The sequence below is a fragment of the Rhipicephalus microplus genome, unplaced genomic scaffold (genome assembly GCF_043290135.1).
Source record: "Rhipicephalus microplus isolate Deutch F79 unplaced genomic scaffold, USDA_Rmic scaffold_74, whole genome shotgun sequence".
NCBI lineage: Eukaryota > Metazoa > Arthropoda > Arachnida > Ixodida > Ixodidae > Rhipicephalus > Rhipicephalus microplus.
In genome coordinates this window covers 1,200,478-1,215,590 of record NW_027464647.1, presented here as the reverse complement: position 1 = coordinate 1,215,590, position 15,113 = coordinate 1,200,478, and the positions used below count along the sequence as shown (strand labels likewise).

The 15,113-nt window shown below is 43.2% G+C and overlaps 1 protein-coding gene across 1 annotated transcript; it reads right to left on the bottom strand.

Moving 5' to 3' along the window:
* Positions 1–12,175: 12,175 nt before the first annotated feature.
* On the bottom strand, positions 12,176–14,576 carry LOC142790159 (uncharacterized). Its single transcript, XM_075885157.1, has one exon. The coding sequence runs from the start codon at positions 14,474–14,476 to the stop codon at positions 12,602–12,604; it is 1,875 nt and encodes a 624-aa protein (XP_075741272.1). The 5' UTR covers positions 14,477–14,576; the 3' UTR covers positions 12,176–12,601.
* Positions 14,577–15,113: the final 537 nt, after the last annotated feature.

Here is a 15,113-nt window from a genome sequence, read left to right as displayed (position 1 = left end):
CTGCAGGGCCTTTGGTTTGCCCACTGTGGGTGCTTTCAGCGCAATGCTGCTTGTTTTACTGTGTCACTGAGGGGATAGTTGCCGTTTAGAAGCACATATTTGGTGTTGTGGTCAAGTAATAGCAGTGCCAGCAACGACATTGTGGTCCTTCTGAACACTGCAGAGGGAAAACATAGCTCGAAATTGTGCATTGCTGGATATTGTTATTGGGAAAGACAGTTCAAGATTGGCATAGCACGATTCTCTGTGAAGTTGGTGGATGTCGGAAAGGGTGGGCTCAAAACTAGCACTGCTTGTTTTTTGTCTCGAATTTGGGTGTGGACGAGTGTAAGTGGACATCAGGTTCCGGGATCAAAGTGCCATTGAATTATTCGATCCCAAAGGAAGGGTAATCGGTTGTAGAGTATGTTTCCCAACTTCTGGTGGTAGTGCCAGCACAATATCCTATGCCAAAGCTGTTGTCCAAGGCAAGTAGCGGTAGCCTGGATATTTAGCAGGGAAATGTTGCCTTGTACAACTGAGTGAACATATTTCGAAGCATTTTCGGGATAAATTATTTAATTTTAATCTCTCATTGCACCGCACGTTAACAGTTGCAGCATCTGCAATTAGAAGCATGAAGAGCTAAAAGCGAGCTTCGCACATTCGCTTAAGCAACTGCACCTTTAGACAGTATGTAACAGTGTTCACTAGTTGTGTTTAGCCACATGCTTTCTTCTATTTTACTAAGACATCGACTGGAAAAGGTAGATTGTTTTCATAGGGCATCAAATTCCAACTTCCTCAATTGTTTAAGGTCACTAGCCATTCATTGCGTCATTGAGATGTGTTTACTGCCAGCGCTTTCATTTTTACAGCCTCTTTTAACAGCCAGTCAACGAACAAATGCCAGTTATCACTGCCTACTACGTTGGACTGCAATGCACATAGTGATTTTAACCCATACAAAGGTAGAAGAGCATTTTATGTGGTCTATAGAAATGCCTTTTATTTCTCGATGACTTACAAATGAGTCTGGATGCCTTTTCTACATTATTTTCTTTGCCAAACGTAATTATCAGCTGGACTTTTTTTTGTTTCACAAATATACATTGCTGTGAGCTACGAGAAATGACACCAACAGTGTACCACCAGTTTCAATAATGCATATTTGTTTTCTTTAACATTTTAGCATAAATGGAGTTTATCGGAGTAGAACGCTTGTCGAAATGCCCAGCAACACTGACTTCTCGCCTACTTGCATAACTGTTTACTTAGGCGTGCTTTTTAGTCTAAATGAAAAATTGCTAAAAGGAGTACAAGTGGAAAAAAAAAAAAAAAAAAAAAAAACATGACCCTTGGCTAGTGATGCTATTCTGGTTGCTAGTGAAATGCCTATTAATCAGTGGCTAGTCTAAATTTGGCACATTTCTTTTCATTTTGTCTATGCGGTTTTCAGTTACAGAAATAGGCAGTCGGTTGAATACTCAGCAGCAAATTATGTGGATAATGACTGAGTTTGTCTCATTTGAAGTATTTGCTTGAAAGAAGACAAAAACTGCAGGGACCGTTTTTTCTAAGACATAATTTATGATGATGCGTTTCATTGATACTGATCACCTTTCTTTCTTTATGTTAAAGAGATAGTGGTTTTGAACTTGGTACAAAGTTAGTGTAAGCTTCGGCTCTGTATTGTCCAATGATAGCTTCTTTAGCAATTTTTCTTGTTTACTAAGTTTGAGTTATCTTGACATTCCATCATTAATTCTTCGTGCAACCAGGTGCCCTCGTAAGTTGTATGCTAATGTTTCAGCGTGCTTGCTTGTTGGTTGTTAAAGGTTTAAAAGAAAACTTTGAGGAAATTGTTTTTTTTTTTGTGGTTAATGAGGCACTAATGCATAGGTTTTTAAGTTATTAGTGCTAATACCAAACTTTTGAATCCAATAAATAAGTAAAATATAGATTTAAAATCTACAAAAAAAGTTTTTCGTTCAGCTGAGTCTCGACACCCGAGTTTCATCTAATGCACACTGTGTACATCTGAATGGATCTGTGTGTTGAAATATGTCAATTTAAATTATATTAATCTTACATAAGTGCATGCGAAATTTTTTTGTGAATACAATATTATAGATTATTGCTATTGATTGAATGAGGCAGGTAAAGATTTATCAAGGGAAAACTTCAGCCTGAGTTGCGATATGCGCTACTTTCTATGTTATCAAGTGTAAATGTAGAAGATAGCAGCAATTATTAAGTATGCCAAGGGGATGTGTTGGTGACGCTGCATTGCATCGAAAGTATTATGGGTACTTGGAAAAGAGCATTCCTTCCTGGTATTTTCCTGAAGTTTTCTGAAGAATTCCAAGGCACAGGGGGGCAGGGGGCTGGACGTTAAGTAAATGGGCCTATTTGGAATGTATACAACACATGCAGTTATGGAGTGTATAACCAATTTTAGTGATGTATTTACTTAATAGTCCCAACGTTTGTTTTTATTTCTTCTTATTAAGGCTTGGGTGTTAGTTTCCCGCTCTCATGTTTCCCACATTCAAAGATGCATATGCCTCGGCAACGAGTGCCAGCAAGTGCTTATTTCCCGACAATACAACCTCATAAACCTTACAAAATGGCTCGACCCAGTGCCAACTCAAAATAGTCGTATGTCAAATTACTTCTCAGGATATAAAGAAAGAACTATATCTAGATGCCTTGATAGTTTAACATTGTGCAATGCTGCTGCTTGCCTAAGTGCAATAGACTTGCCCAGAACGCTCTGATTTCTAGGCATCCTGTCCTTCTCAAAGGTTGCAGCGATAAATGAAATAGATGCTTTTTTTGATAGAGTAATATTTGTTTCTTGCTGCTAGTTGTTTTGAGAGAGAATAATTTTCTGTTAGCAGCGTAGAATTCAGTCAGCATCTTTTTCCTGGTGGTTCAAGTGAAACATTAAAGACCGGAAACACTAAACTGCATTATGATGAAACAGCATGAATGGGGCAGTCGACACAACCAGCAGGACAGTGTACTGACTGACTGATATCAGCATATACTGTGGTATATGAAAAGAAAAAAAAAAGAATAGTTGAATTAGCTGAGGCCAGCCAAATTATCAGCAGCCTACTGCACCCCTTTGGTCTTATCAGCCCATGGGAAAAATTCTTGAAGGACTTCACTGGGGGGGGGGGGGGTGCTTTGAATGTCTTTTCTAAAGGCCTTTAAGATGAGGTTATATTCGATTTTCTGTATATGTTAAATGGCCTTCTACCTCTAGTTGCTGTATTGTTTCTACTATTTTTCAAAAAAATTTTTAGTCGTTAGGTGTTTCATTTATGTGGTTAATATAACATTGCACAAGTTACGACATGCTGACTGGAGGAGACGGGCAAACCAGTTTTATTGGTGGGATATAGCATCACTGAATGTCAAAACAAGTGAATACTTACCTTCTGGTATTGTTTGCTGTTTTACCTTAGCGAAATTGCTGAAAAAATGGGCCGAGGGTAGCCCGCGCAAGATATGGGAGCTCGGTATCAACTTTTGTATGCATCTCAGCTGAGAAACCAACTGGCTCATGTTCTTTCTAGATTTACTCTTGTAGTATTATGTCACATGTTTTATGGCCATAGAACAAGAAAGTGTAAGGGCCTTGTTGCTATTAGTAATCGGTGAAACATCTGGTTTGTTTTTTCAGTACGCAAACTTCGGCTTTGTATATTATACGTTGTAGCTGAGCTTGAGGTCGGCACATAGTACTCTGCTTTTTTAGCTTGACTGTCATCATTTACACCCACGTCTCATTATAACAAACTTGCATCATAAATGATAATTAGTTTGTTATATCCGAAAATTCGTTATAAAGGTTTGTTCCTAAGACTAAATCTAATGCGAGACTATTTCTTAATTACTTCGTTATAACCAATATTTCGTTATATCGAGGTTTGAGTGTACGTGCAACTGGCAAGGTGTGTAGACTGGTCATAAAAGTCTCCCCTGTTTCAGAGAGCTAGGCCTGACATATGCCAGCGCAGTTTTGCCTTAAGGCTCTGAGGAATTCACACTAGTAGTAGCAGTCATTTCCTTTTGATTGTGTAGGTGTTTCAATCAGCATTACCTCTGCGCTCGTCAAAGTGTTATTTTGGTTTTGTTATGGTACGTGCTTCCCGTTATCATTGCTTGTGAAATGCTGGGGGAAAAAAAAGGTGCAGTTTACGAACACTCATATTGAAGATGGTTGCTAAGGCTACGTCCACTGCCCAAACATGAACTCCGGTAGAGTTGTTCGCAGTGAGTGTAAAGATTACATCCTTCAGGCTCAAGCTACCCTTTACGACTAGTAAAGCTTTCCCAACAGTACTAGTAGTTGACGGTTTTGAATTGCTAATATTTATGATTCAGTAATTTATGCCCTACATCTGCTACCTAGCTCATGTTGAATGCTTGGAAAAATAGCTTTACAAGTATTTCCAACTTGCAGTTTACATAATTTATTGTTTTATATACAAGATTTTATGTGCTTATAATGCTGCTTTGTTTTTGTCTCTATGCTTGGTGGGAATGAATAATTTTGGCAAATTTGGGAAGTAGTAAAGAAAAAAAATTTGAATGTTTGCTTGTGTAACGCTTTTTTACTGTCATTTATTGTTGCTCGAGTTATGTGATAAATTCAATTTTTAACCTTTTCAAGGCTCATCATATGTCAAAACTAAAGAAAGCCACGGTGTGCTTCTGCTGCTAGCGTACATCTGTGGCACCCTTGGTCTTATTTTTGAGACACGGTTGTGTTCTTGTTTTATTGTAATGTGCTGTGCTGTGGTCGCTTTCAAATTTATTCAAGCAGCAGTGAAAATCAAATGACATGGTAACATTTTTCTGCATTTTGATCGTACACAACGTAACAGCTGATGTCTGTTGTTTTATTTTTTTTTTGTCACTGCCTTGCTGAATAGTTAGTGCTTTCCAAGCTTGGGTGACATTAATGAGAAGGTAAACTTGATTGATGAATTATGTTTATAATACCAAAAACATCAGTCTTGTTGAGAGTAGAGGCTTTAGAAGTCAGACTAATGAATGATGGGTTGCAACAGTGCCTGAAAGTTTCTGCTCCAACTAACGATAATGTCAGTAAGTTTGAGTGCCTGCTTAGAACTAGCTAGTTATTTTTGTAAAGGTTAACTCAATCACATTGTAATATTACCCAAGGTCTCAATGTAGCCACTGTTGGGAGGTATCCTAGAGACTGGTGTGTTAAAAAGAATACCAAAATACATATAAGCATAAAAACATAAGGCTTGAAATACAAGGCAGGAAAGTTTAACCTTAATTTTCTCTGTGGGTATCATATTTTTGTTCAAACAAAAAATTAGTTGAAGTAATGTTTTGATTCAGAATCTTACCACCCTAATAGTTAAAATTAGTTTGTGTAAATTTTCGGTGTTCCTTTGAATGATTCTCGAAAACTGGCTGGTCCCTAAGCACACTTTTCATGGTGGCTTTGGTGAGACAGTCATTGAGCACATTTTGCAATGGGCACAGCTGCAGGCAAAACTGAGTAACCACACAGCAACAGCAGCAGCAGTGAAGTAAAAAAATGAGTATACTAAGCAGAGCTCAGACAAGCTAGTCAGCATACATTAAGGGAGTCTTGTGTGAGGCTCTTCAGTCTGTAATCTCTGCCACTTTAGAGCACCTCTCTGTGGGACGCTTTCAAAAGCAGCACAGAGGAGGTCCTAGCAGTGTGATATGGACCATGTATGTTAGCCATCCACGAGAGAGTGGTGTGCATTTTCTCTCGTGGAAACGCGCACATACAATGAAACACACCTCACACATGTGAAGCCGCAAGTGTCCTTTTAGATGTTTTAATGTAATTCTCCCTTTCTTCCTCTTAACGTACAGTGTTTTGGGATTGAATGCATACGTATGGTGAAAGTGTTGTCAGCCTCCAGGAGAGCTTGGTGCCGTTAGAGAATTGATGCTTGTTCGTGCAGCGTGTCAAATAGCATGTGCTGCCAACGATTGTAACAGTAAGTCTGTTTTCGTGACATTTGCCATGTTCTGGGAAGCTTCTGTCACAGCTTATCTCAAATATACATTTCTAGTTATGCTTCATTGACAGTTTTGACATACTTTTGTATGCCCTAGCCAGTCTCTTTAATTTTTCTTGAGTTTTCAAACTTCGGATATACTGTATTTATCCATTTCCAACGCCCCCTCGATTGCATGATGCACCTGGCTCACATGACCTAAAAACAAAAGTACAGCTATGGGGCAGTTTAAACATCTGTACCAGAATCTAACATGTATGTGAGCTCGAGGTTTATTTTTCCAGAAAAAGGTTGGAATTGGGTAAATGCGGTATATAACACACTACTGAATTCTTGTGGGTGTTCGGAGTGTAGAAAGTTTGCCTCGAAAGCATTTCAAAGCCTTTTGTTGTACAGAATTTTTGTGCACTTAAAAACCACGAACAAAAACACCTTTGTATGATGTCTCCACTCCAGTGATGACTCATAACTGATAGAATGTTGTGTAGTTCACGTCATGGTCTCAGTTCCCTGAAACTTGTACAGATAAATATGCCTGTCGGGGCTCATAGTTCTACTCTGCTGCAATAGGACTGGAATGTGACTTCATCTGACCTTGCAGTGTCTGTATCTAGTGTTCTGGGCTTCAGCACAAGCCCATTGAAGTGTGCAATTTACATGGCTGTAGTATTTACTGAATGTCTGGGCAGCTCAGGTATGATGAAGTCACAATTCATCTTGCCATATTTGGAGCAGAGCACACGCAGCAGTGAGATTAGAGGTGTGGCTGGAAGTGTCTTAGAGTACAGGAGCATAAAGCCGATTCAATTGGTGCCTGTTTGAACTAATCATACTTTCCACGTGTGCAGAGCACGAGCTTCTGTCATATTCTATCGCATGCACAGAATTATAACTGATTGCAACTCTGCAGTAATGTTATATTGTCCGTAAAAGCTGCGATGTTTCTAAAGTGGCGCTACAATGACCATTCTGCCAACCACGAAAGGGCATTTAAAGGGAATAGCCTCGAAGACTTTGCTTTGTAGTTTGGAGGTGGTGGTGGTGGTGAAAACATTTAATAACCATTAAATGGTTACAGAGAGGTGATTGGGTTGGGGCCTTATTGGCCTCCTACCCTCACAGCACTAGGTGGATCCCGCTGCTGGTCTGTAAAGTATCTGGTCACATCTCTGCTTCTCGCCCTCTGTTATGCACAGCTAGAATCTGACTGCTGCTTTGACTCCACTGAGCAGAGGGCAGCACTATTTGGCTGAAGTACCAATTTTTTTTATATAGTGCTTCTTGGCAAATACATAGTTAACACTGTTTTGATGGGGCACTGCCGCTATTTGTTTACACACTTAGATGTAAGGGTGTGCCTCAAGCAACTGTTTGTTGCAGAAAGTGCCAAGAAACATTGTTTCAACAAAGAAAGGGACATCATTCACAGAGCCTAGGCTGCCTTCTACTCAGCAGAGACCACACAGGGATCGGAGTAAGGCTGTGCTGATCATGGGACCTTGATAGTACAGAGCGAAGCACAATTGCTCAGATTGCTTTATATTTCTCTCTACTGTTTTTTAGGAAAAGTCACTGAGCAACATTTGTGCGAGGAGTGTGTGAGAGGCTCATTATAATTGTTTGTTCTTTGGCTGAGTAACATAGTTGTGGGAACACAACCATCTCGAAGGGATATGCTTCCTGCCTGCTATTGATGAGCAGCGAAGTTTTTTCAAGTGATTACGAATCATCTGTGCACATGTGTGTTGATAGTATCTACATTGCATTTCTTTCTTGCATTGTACAAAGGCTGTTCTTTTTGAGTGTGAAAACTCTGTAAATATTGCACGCATGTGTATGTGCATATGCCTGCTGAGAAATGACATGTTTCGGAGTGGTGGTCATTTTTTTTTTTGTGTATCATGTATGTAGACGCTATGCTTAAATTGTGTGTGAGTGGTACTATATACATATTATACATAAAGATATATAAATATGTGAACATAAAATATACATAGCTTTTTCTGTGTTGCAACACAGATAATAAGTGTGTTTGTTTGCTGATGTACTTGTTCGAACCTTCCACCTTTGTTTCTGTGTCCTATGTTCACTGTTATTTGCAGATTATGAGAAAGGAAGTTTTTGAGGATGATAATAGGGAGATGTTTCTAATAAATCACTTCAGCAAAACATTTACTTCTTTTATTTCAATGATGTTGCAGGCTGTGTACCAACAAAGACAGGGCATGCTTACAGTAGCATCTTTTTAGTAAGGCACGAGGTAGCTCTAAATGCCTCTGCTGTTCCACTTAGCTTAACTGTTTGCTGTATTTTGAGCAGCGGTTTGCAATGGTATGTACACAGCTGCGCTTGAGCTTTATGCAGGTGCGTATCCAGAATTTTGTGGGGGGGGGGGCACCTTGTTCAAATGGTCATTTTTTCATTTCTATGCCATGCCGAAAAAAAATGCAGGAAGGGGTAATGCACCTCGTGTGCCACCCCCTGGCTACGCCCCTGCCTGTATGGATACAAGGGCTTATACCTATATGGTACTGTATAGTGTGCAAGTATGAAGGCATGACACAGCAGTATCATGTCGTGGAAAGTGTTGTCATCTTAGTTGTACCATTGGATCACAATACTTTTTATTTATGACGTCGCATATGTTTCTTTGGCACCATGCAGAAAAAACCCTATTTTGTACCTGTTTTTGTTGTACAGCTTTTAAACTGGGTGACAGCCACCGCGACACTTTTTGCAGACAGTGCGACTGGCGGAAGAGTGCTATGTGCCCGTTTAAAGTTTTGAAAAAGAATGCATAATCACCACACATCGCATGCAGAGCACAAGCAGTCTACATGTATTTCCGATGACTTGCTGTTTTTTCTGGCCAGATTCTGCTTGTACTATATGTAAATACAGATTATACAGACCGGATTAGGTGTTTGTATAGGTACAGTCAACTACCGAATTTTAGATGCAAAGCAGCTCTTTGACTACTCTGTGTAACGCTGTCTGTTTGTGTCTCCGTGCCAGTGCCGCACCACGTTTCTTCGCCGCAGTTGTTGGAACGATGCCAAATAGGTCAAGTCGTAGCTGTGCATTGACGTCACTCTCTCCCTCACTTGGAGCAGCTGCAGGCCCCTTCCAACACACATAGGTGGTGTTCCTCCTCCGCCGGCTTGCAACACACTTCTGTCTCGCTTCACCCTCTCCACCACCCGCAACGCTCAACCGCACGTCGAGTAAAAACACTTTTTCAGCTCGTTTATCTGCGATAAAATTTGAACGAAACCCAATCCTCCTCTCGTGTCTTTCCGTTTTAAAGAAACATTTACTCGAGTAAAGGCTAAACCGAGTTCCGCTTTTAACCGTTCTTCCAGCACCCACGTCAACGCCCATTTCAGCCGGGTAAACTGCGTGCACAACGCTGCTGTTTCGCATCCCATCATGGTTCTCTTCGGGAAGATAATTCATAATTTTTTTGGACATGCTTGAAAATTTGGGCACCTTCATGGCATAGTCACACGATCCACACACCTTTCTTCCACCATAGCCTTTGTGTTGCGCGTCATCGTTTTCAAACGCATGGTTGATAGCCGTAATTTTTCCTGCTTTTTGATGGTAACGGCGGCGCTCATCACGAAACGCAAAGTTAAGCGGAATTCGCGGCAGGTACCGAATGTATATTCATGGGAACTTGGGCACTCATCAAGTGCTTGGTAAACATACACTGGCATACAATAAAGTTGTTTCAGACGTAGCTGTGGTGATTTAACCGCCGGAGCGGTAAAAACATGCGTGAACCCGTTTTTTCGAACGATTTCACGGTTTCTAAAGGTTGCAAAATGGGATATTGACTGTACATACAAACACGCATGAACATACGTAGTGAGAACTGCCGCACGCCCCGTCATTGAAAAATTTCTGCCCGCGGCCTTACCTGGGTGCCATGCATTGCGGGAATGAAGAGCGTCCTCCCCTATGGCATCTCGTTCCATGACTAGCACATGCTGGCCCCGCGCGGCTAAAAACGTCGCCTTTTTTACATGTGCAGCATCTCTTGCAGGGGTCTATGTCCCGCAGCGTCGGCGTCTGCACTTACAGTACGCATGCGCAACTCTCCTTCCCTCTCTCCAACAGCTGCACGTTACTCTCTTCACTTCTACCACCTGTTTGTGCCTCTGCGTTGTCGCTTTTGCTATCCCAGTGCATTCGCTACTTTCCTCCACTAGTCTCCTATCCCTCAAGTGTGAATATAAAGCGGGTGTGCATTGATTTTATCTGAAGCGCACCAGCTTTCCAATGCACTTGTGTGCAGTAGACACAAGCGCTCAATGGTTTTCGTCTGGCCTGCAAGCAGTGCGTGCAAGGGACGGGGCTCTGCTAAGCCGATGACAATGGCCGCAGGCCAGAATGCGTAATGCAGGTGCATAATGCAGGTGATGTGTAAATGCAGTAGAAGAGACTGCTCCCTTCTGGAGGTACACCTGTTATGCAGCCCGGTTCGCCGCAATGTGAACGTCGAATAGTTTGAGGCGACGGTGGAGTGATGCACTTCTTTCGCCAGTGTGTCTGGTGTCTCATTCCCCTGGATTCTCACATGAGAACACCACTATGCTACGCCTGTCCTCACTGACTGCGAGTGACAACATCCTCTACACATGGGCTCGCTGATATGTCTGGGACTTGCAGTGGCAGATGCTCGAACGCCTGTAAAAAGTGAGTCACGCACTTTCGCAGGGGACTTCTCTATCGCATGTTGAGTGGTTCTCTTGTGTGGTAGCTGATGGCACCGCAAGCAAATGTATCGCCTTCGCTGACTTTCCCTGTACGGATGGCCCGCAATTTTGCAACTGCCTCGCTGAGCTGCATTCTCCGCAGCATACATACTAGAGTTACGCTGCATCACGCAATTTCTAAAAGATATATTTGTTTCGGGGGATTTACGCATTTATTATGCACATTGACATGTCCGCACGGTGTACAGATTTCTTTTTCTGATGCTTTTTTCACGGTTGATATTTCTCTATGATCGCTTCAGAGAATGTCTACGTTTCAACCACATTTGAAAGCGACACATATATATCTGACTCGCCTGCTGTTCGCGAGGAGGCGTTAACCAAGCTCTGGCTCTGGTGCAACAATCGATGGATAATTGCTATTAGCATCTCATATATATATACAACGCGATGGTTACCTGTGCACCACAAAGGTAAAAAAAAAAACACCTTTCCAAGTTGGTCCAATGTCTCATGTAGTTCTAATAAATCGATCTTTCGATAAAGGAAAAAAAAAAGACCATGAATTCACTGCCCCACACCCGGCGCTTCACGGCAGTATCACCTTGCTTTTGCCACCACATATATTTTTTTGTCCGTTTTATTTATATCGCTTGCGTGTTTACTTTTTCAATGTTCTCCCTGAAACCCAAGACTCGCAGCTTGCAATGGCGAAGCGCGCGTCATGGCGACGAAAGACCTTTGTAACCGCAAATATTCCTTGAGTGTTAAATATATTTCATAACTTTCGTGATGCGCAAAAAAGTATCCAACTGGTTTCGTTCTTACGTTCCGCGTAAAAACGACACGTTTCCCTCGCACCGGTTCATGACAGCGATAAGCAGTCACAGCGGTTATCGTTTTTGTGGCCGATAGCAAAACGTGTTCATCGCGAAGCCATCACCATCGTTGCGACCCTGCCGAGACAGCACAATCGGGCAAATTCTATCTATGGTCGTTAGTACGTGGAAGGTTAGAGAGCACTAGAATCATTGTGCGCACTGGGAGCGGGTTTGTCACGTGGTATTTTTTGTATTTAGCGGGTATTTGTAATTGGCAGAAAAAAATACTAAACCTAAGAGATATAAAGTTCAAAGCTGTCTAATCGGACGTTTTGCAAACCGATCTACAACTTTCTCATTGAAATTTTTCATCTATCTTCGTTCTTTCAAAAGTTAGTTAATTAAAGATCTAAGTAAACAATGTTACAGAACACAAAAAGATAGTTCAACTCCAGGCAACGGTGAACAACGTTTGGTCGCGTCGTAATCGCGTGTGCTGGCTAAAGTTACCTGGGACACCCTGCATATATATATATATATATATATATATATATATATATATATATATATATATATATATATATATATATATATATAATTGCTGGTACACAAGGCGGTAATTGATGTGCTCACGTAAAGCATGTGAAATTCATCGACAGTGACACGCTAATAGTGTATCGCGCATGTAAGCTACAGAGAACTGCCGCGGTGCAGTACGGGTTTTTTTAATCGGTGGCGTTACTGTAGCTCTCGTTGACGAATCTGAAAGGATGTCCACATACGTCAACACGCAAGATAAGACTCTCGAGGTTTCTCAACGCGCTGTAGCACTAAAGAAAAACAAACAGAAAAAGAAATACGCGCGTTATTTCTTCCGCAGTCTAAGCAATGACAATGAATTGTGATTTGCAGGGACACTGAGGCGGTAAAATGAGCCCAGACGCTACGATTTCGGCGACACTTGAATTAGCGAGCTGGTTCGAGTGCGATACAAGTGCGATATACCTTCGCGAACAATAATAATAAATGCCGATCAAACCTCCACAGGGTAAGCTAACACATTTGGTTCTTGAATCTTCTTGGGACAAGGTTTCTTGCTGTTCGCCTTCTTGCGACACGTGTGCTTCTTCTTGACGCACTTCTTCCGCGTCTTCGTGCAAGGTGGCTTTCGGGTGCTGCTGCACGGGCACCACATTGCCGGTTCCTGTACGGCCCGCAGGTCTCGTGCAAACCGTTTCCGAGGGCCCGAAGTAATTCGCGCTCCGTTTCTTGCCTTGAGACGCCGCGCCTTGTGCTCGAAAGCAAAAGGTCCCGCTGTAGCTGCGCGCGGCTCGTACCTTGTGGCCTCTGGGCGCGCCATCGAGCCTAGGCTCCGCTGAAACACTGGCTGAGACTGCTGATAGGACGGCTCCTGGGCCAGTTTCTGTGGCGGAGCTGCTTTCTGCGGCTCGCCGTCGTCGAGCGCCGTGGGGATGAAGTCATCGTACACGTAGGTTGTGGCGTATTCGTAAACGATGTCGGTGGGAGGAGGGTAGCGGAGGCTCCCCAACACCTTCAGCGGTGGCCTTTGCTGTGGCCGCAAACGCTCCAGAGTTTCGGCTCGGGGCTGAAGTAGAAGCTCCTGTGTTCCGCTAAGTTTGAACCCTTCGCTACTGTCTCCGAGATCTGAATCGCTGCAGACGCACCGCTCGACCGTGCCACTGTTTCTTCGGCCAACGTTGCTGGGTTCCACGGCTGCCATAATATTCCCGCTGAGAAAATTTACGGGTGATTCAGGTGATCCAGAGGCTTTGTTCCTGTACACTTGTGTACTGGAGTCGCACTTTAGCCCTAGTTTGAGTAACTGCAAGCAACGGGAGGCATCGTTCAGGTCATAGGTCCCTGGCTGCTTCGGAAAGTCCATGCCTACGTCTGGCCTAGGTTGGCTGGTGTCATCTGGGACCTCGTCGGGTGGTATCAGCAGCGGAATCGTAACTTTCAGCACTGGAGGTGGCAGGCCGAAGGGAGCAAAAGGCCGTTTAGATTTGTTCTTGGAACGATAGTCATCAAAATTCTGTTTGGGGAAGAAATTCACGGGGTTGGTCAGCTTCCACGTGGTATCTGTTGTATCATTCGAGCTTGTTTCATTCGTAGCTGTGAAGAGCGAGTCGTCCCACGTGACATTACTCACTGAATACTGCAACAGTGAGGCGAACTCCGAGGGCGTCGCGGTATAGTTGTGAATAATGTCTTTCTCGCCTTGTGCTAGCAGAGGAGCTGAGTCCGTTTCGAATGCGCGGGCGAGTGTGGTTTCTACGACTATGTTCGCAGTTGCGTTGGCGCCAATCACTTCACCAGGAGACACCCACCCAATGGGATATTCCACAGATGGTGCCTTCGGGTTTATAAAAGGCACATAATCTGTTACCAAAGCCACATACGCTGTGGACGTTGTGAGGTCTAGTTGCGGAGCAGGGGTCCTTGCTGACTGTAAACTCGAAGGTGTTGGAGCTTCAGGTGGAGCTGCAGAAACTACTGTGCTCCCTACTGGTATCGCAGGCAGTGCGGGTGACGATGCCTTTACCTTGTGCCAGCATCCTTTCCCGGCGCTGTTGAATACATTGATTTGGACCATGAGAGATTGGTCACGCTTGAGGCGGTTTCTTAACAGCGAGTCCAAGTCCGGAAACACAGCAGCGCTCTGGCTCGCGTTGGCGAGGTCCACAACAACCTGTTGAGACTGCTGCTGTTGAGCTTGTTCGCGGGTGTCCCTTCGCTTGTGATGTTGTCCTTTTGCGAGGTTGAGCAGCCGGAGCTTCTGCAACGCTTCGAGCAGTCCCTGTTGCTGGCCCTGGTCCATCTGGCCCGGAGGTGATGGAGCACAGCCCGGTAGCAAGAGCGCTATCAGAAGCAGAGCTCTCAAGGCCATAATGTGGTGGAAGTGGCCCGCTTTAGCGCGGGCCCATGTGCACACAACGGGCTCCTCGCCCCGCCATAGGTTTGCTTGTTTGCTCCTTAGTACTGGCTCCTACCCACTATGGGCGATTGGCTGAGAAGCGTGGGATTAATGCAAATCTAAGGGTTGAGACATCAAGGCAGGGCAGGAGGAAAAGTCACATTTTAAAAAATATTAGCACCGATTCCCGGCTGCGGCGGCTGCATTTCCGATGGAGGCGGAAATGTTGTAGGCCCGTGTACTCAGATTTGGGTGCACGTTAAAGAACCCCAGGTGGTCAAAATTTCCGGAGCCCTCCACTACGGCGTCTCTCATAATCATATGGTGGTTTTTGGACGTTAAACCCCACAAATCAATCGAGAAATATTAGCACACCTTTTTATTAATACGGTAAAAATGAATAAAATAAATATTGTTCAAATTAATATTAAATATCATTATACAGTATTGGTGGTTTCATGGTTGGTGGTTTTCCGAAGTACCGAACAACATTCCCTGTAAAACACTTTCGAAAGTTGACATGCTTGCCATCTACTGACTTTATGTTTTAGTGTTTCTTTGATTACCTTAACCCGGAAAAAAATATAACGCAGCTAAAGGAAGTGCGCAG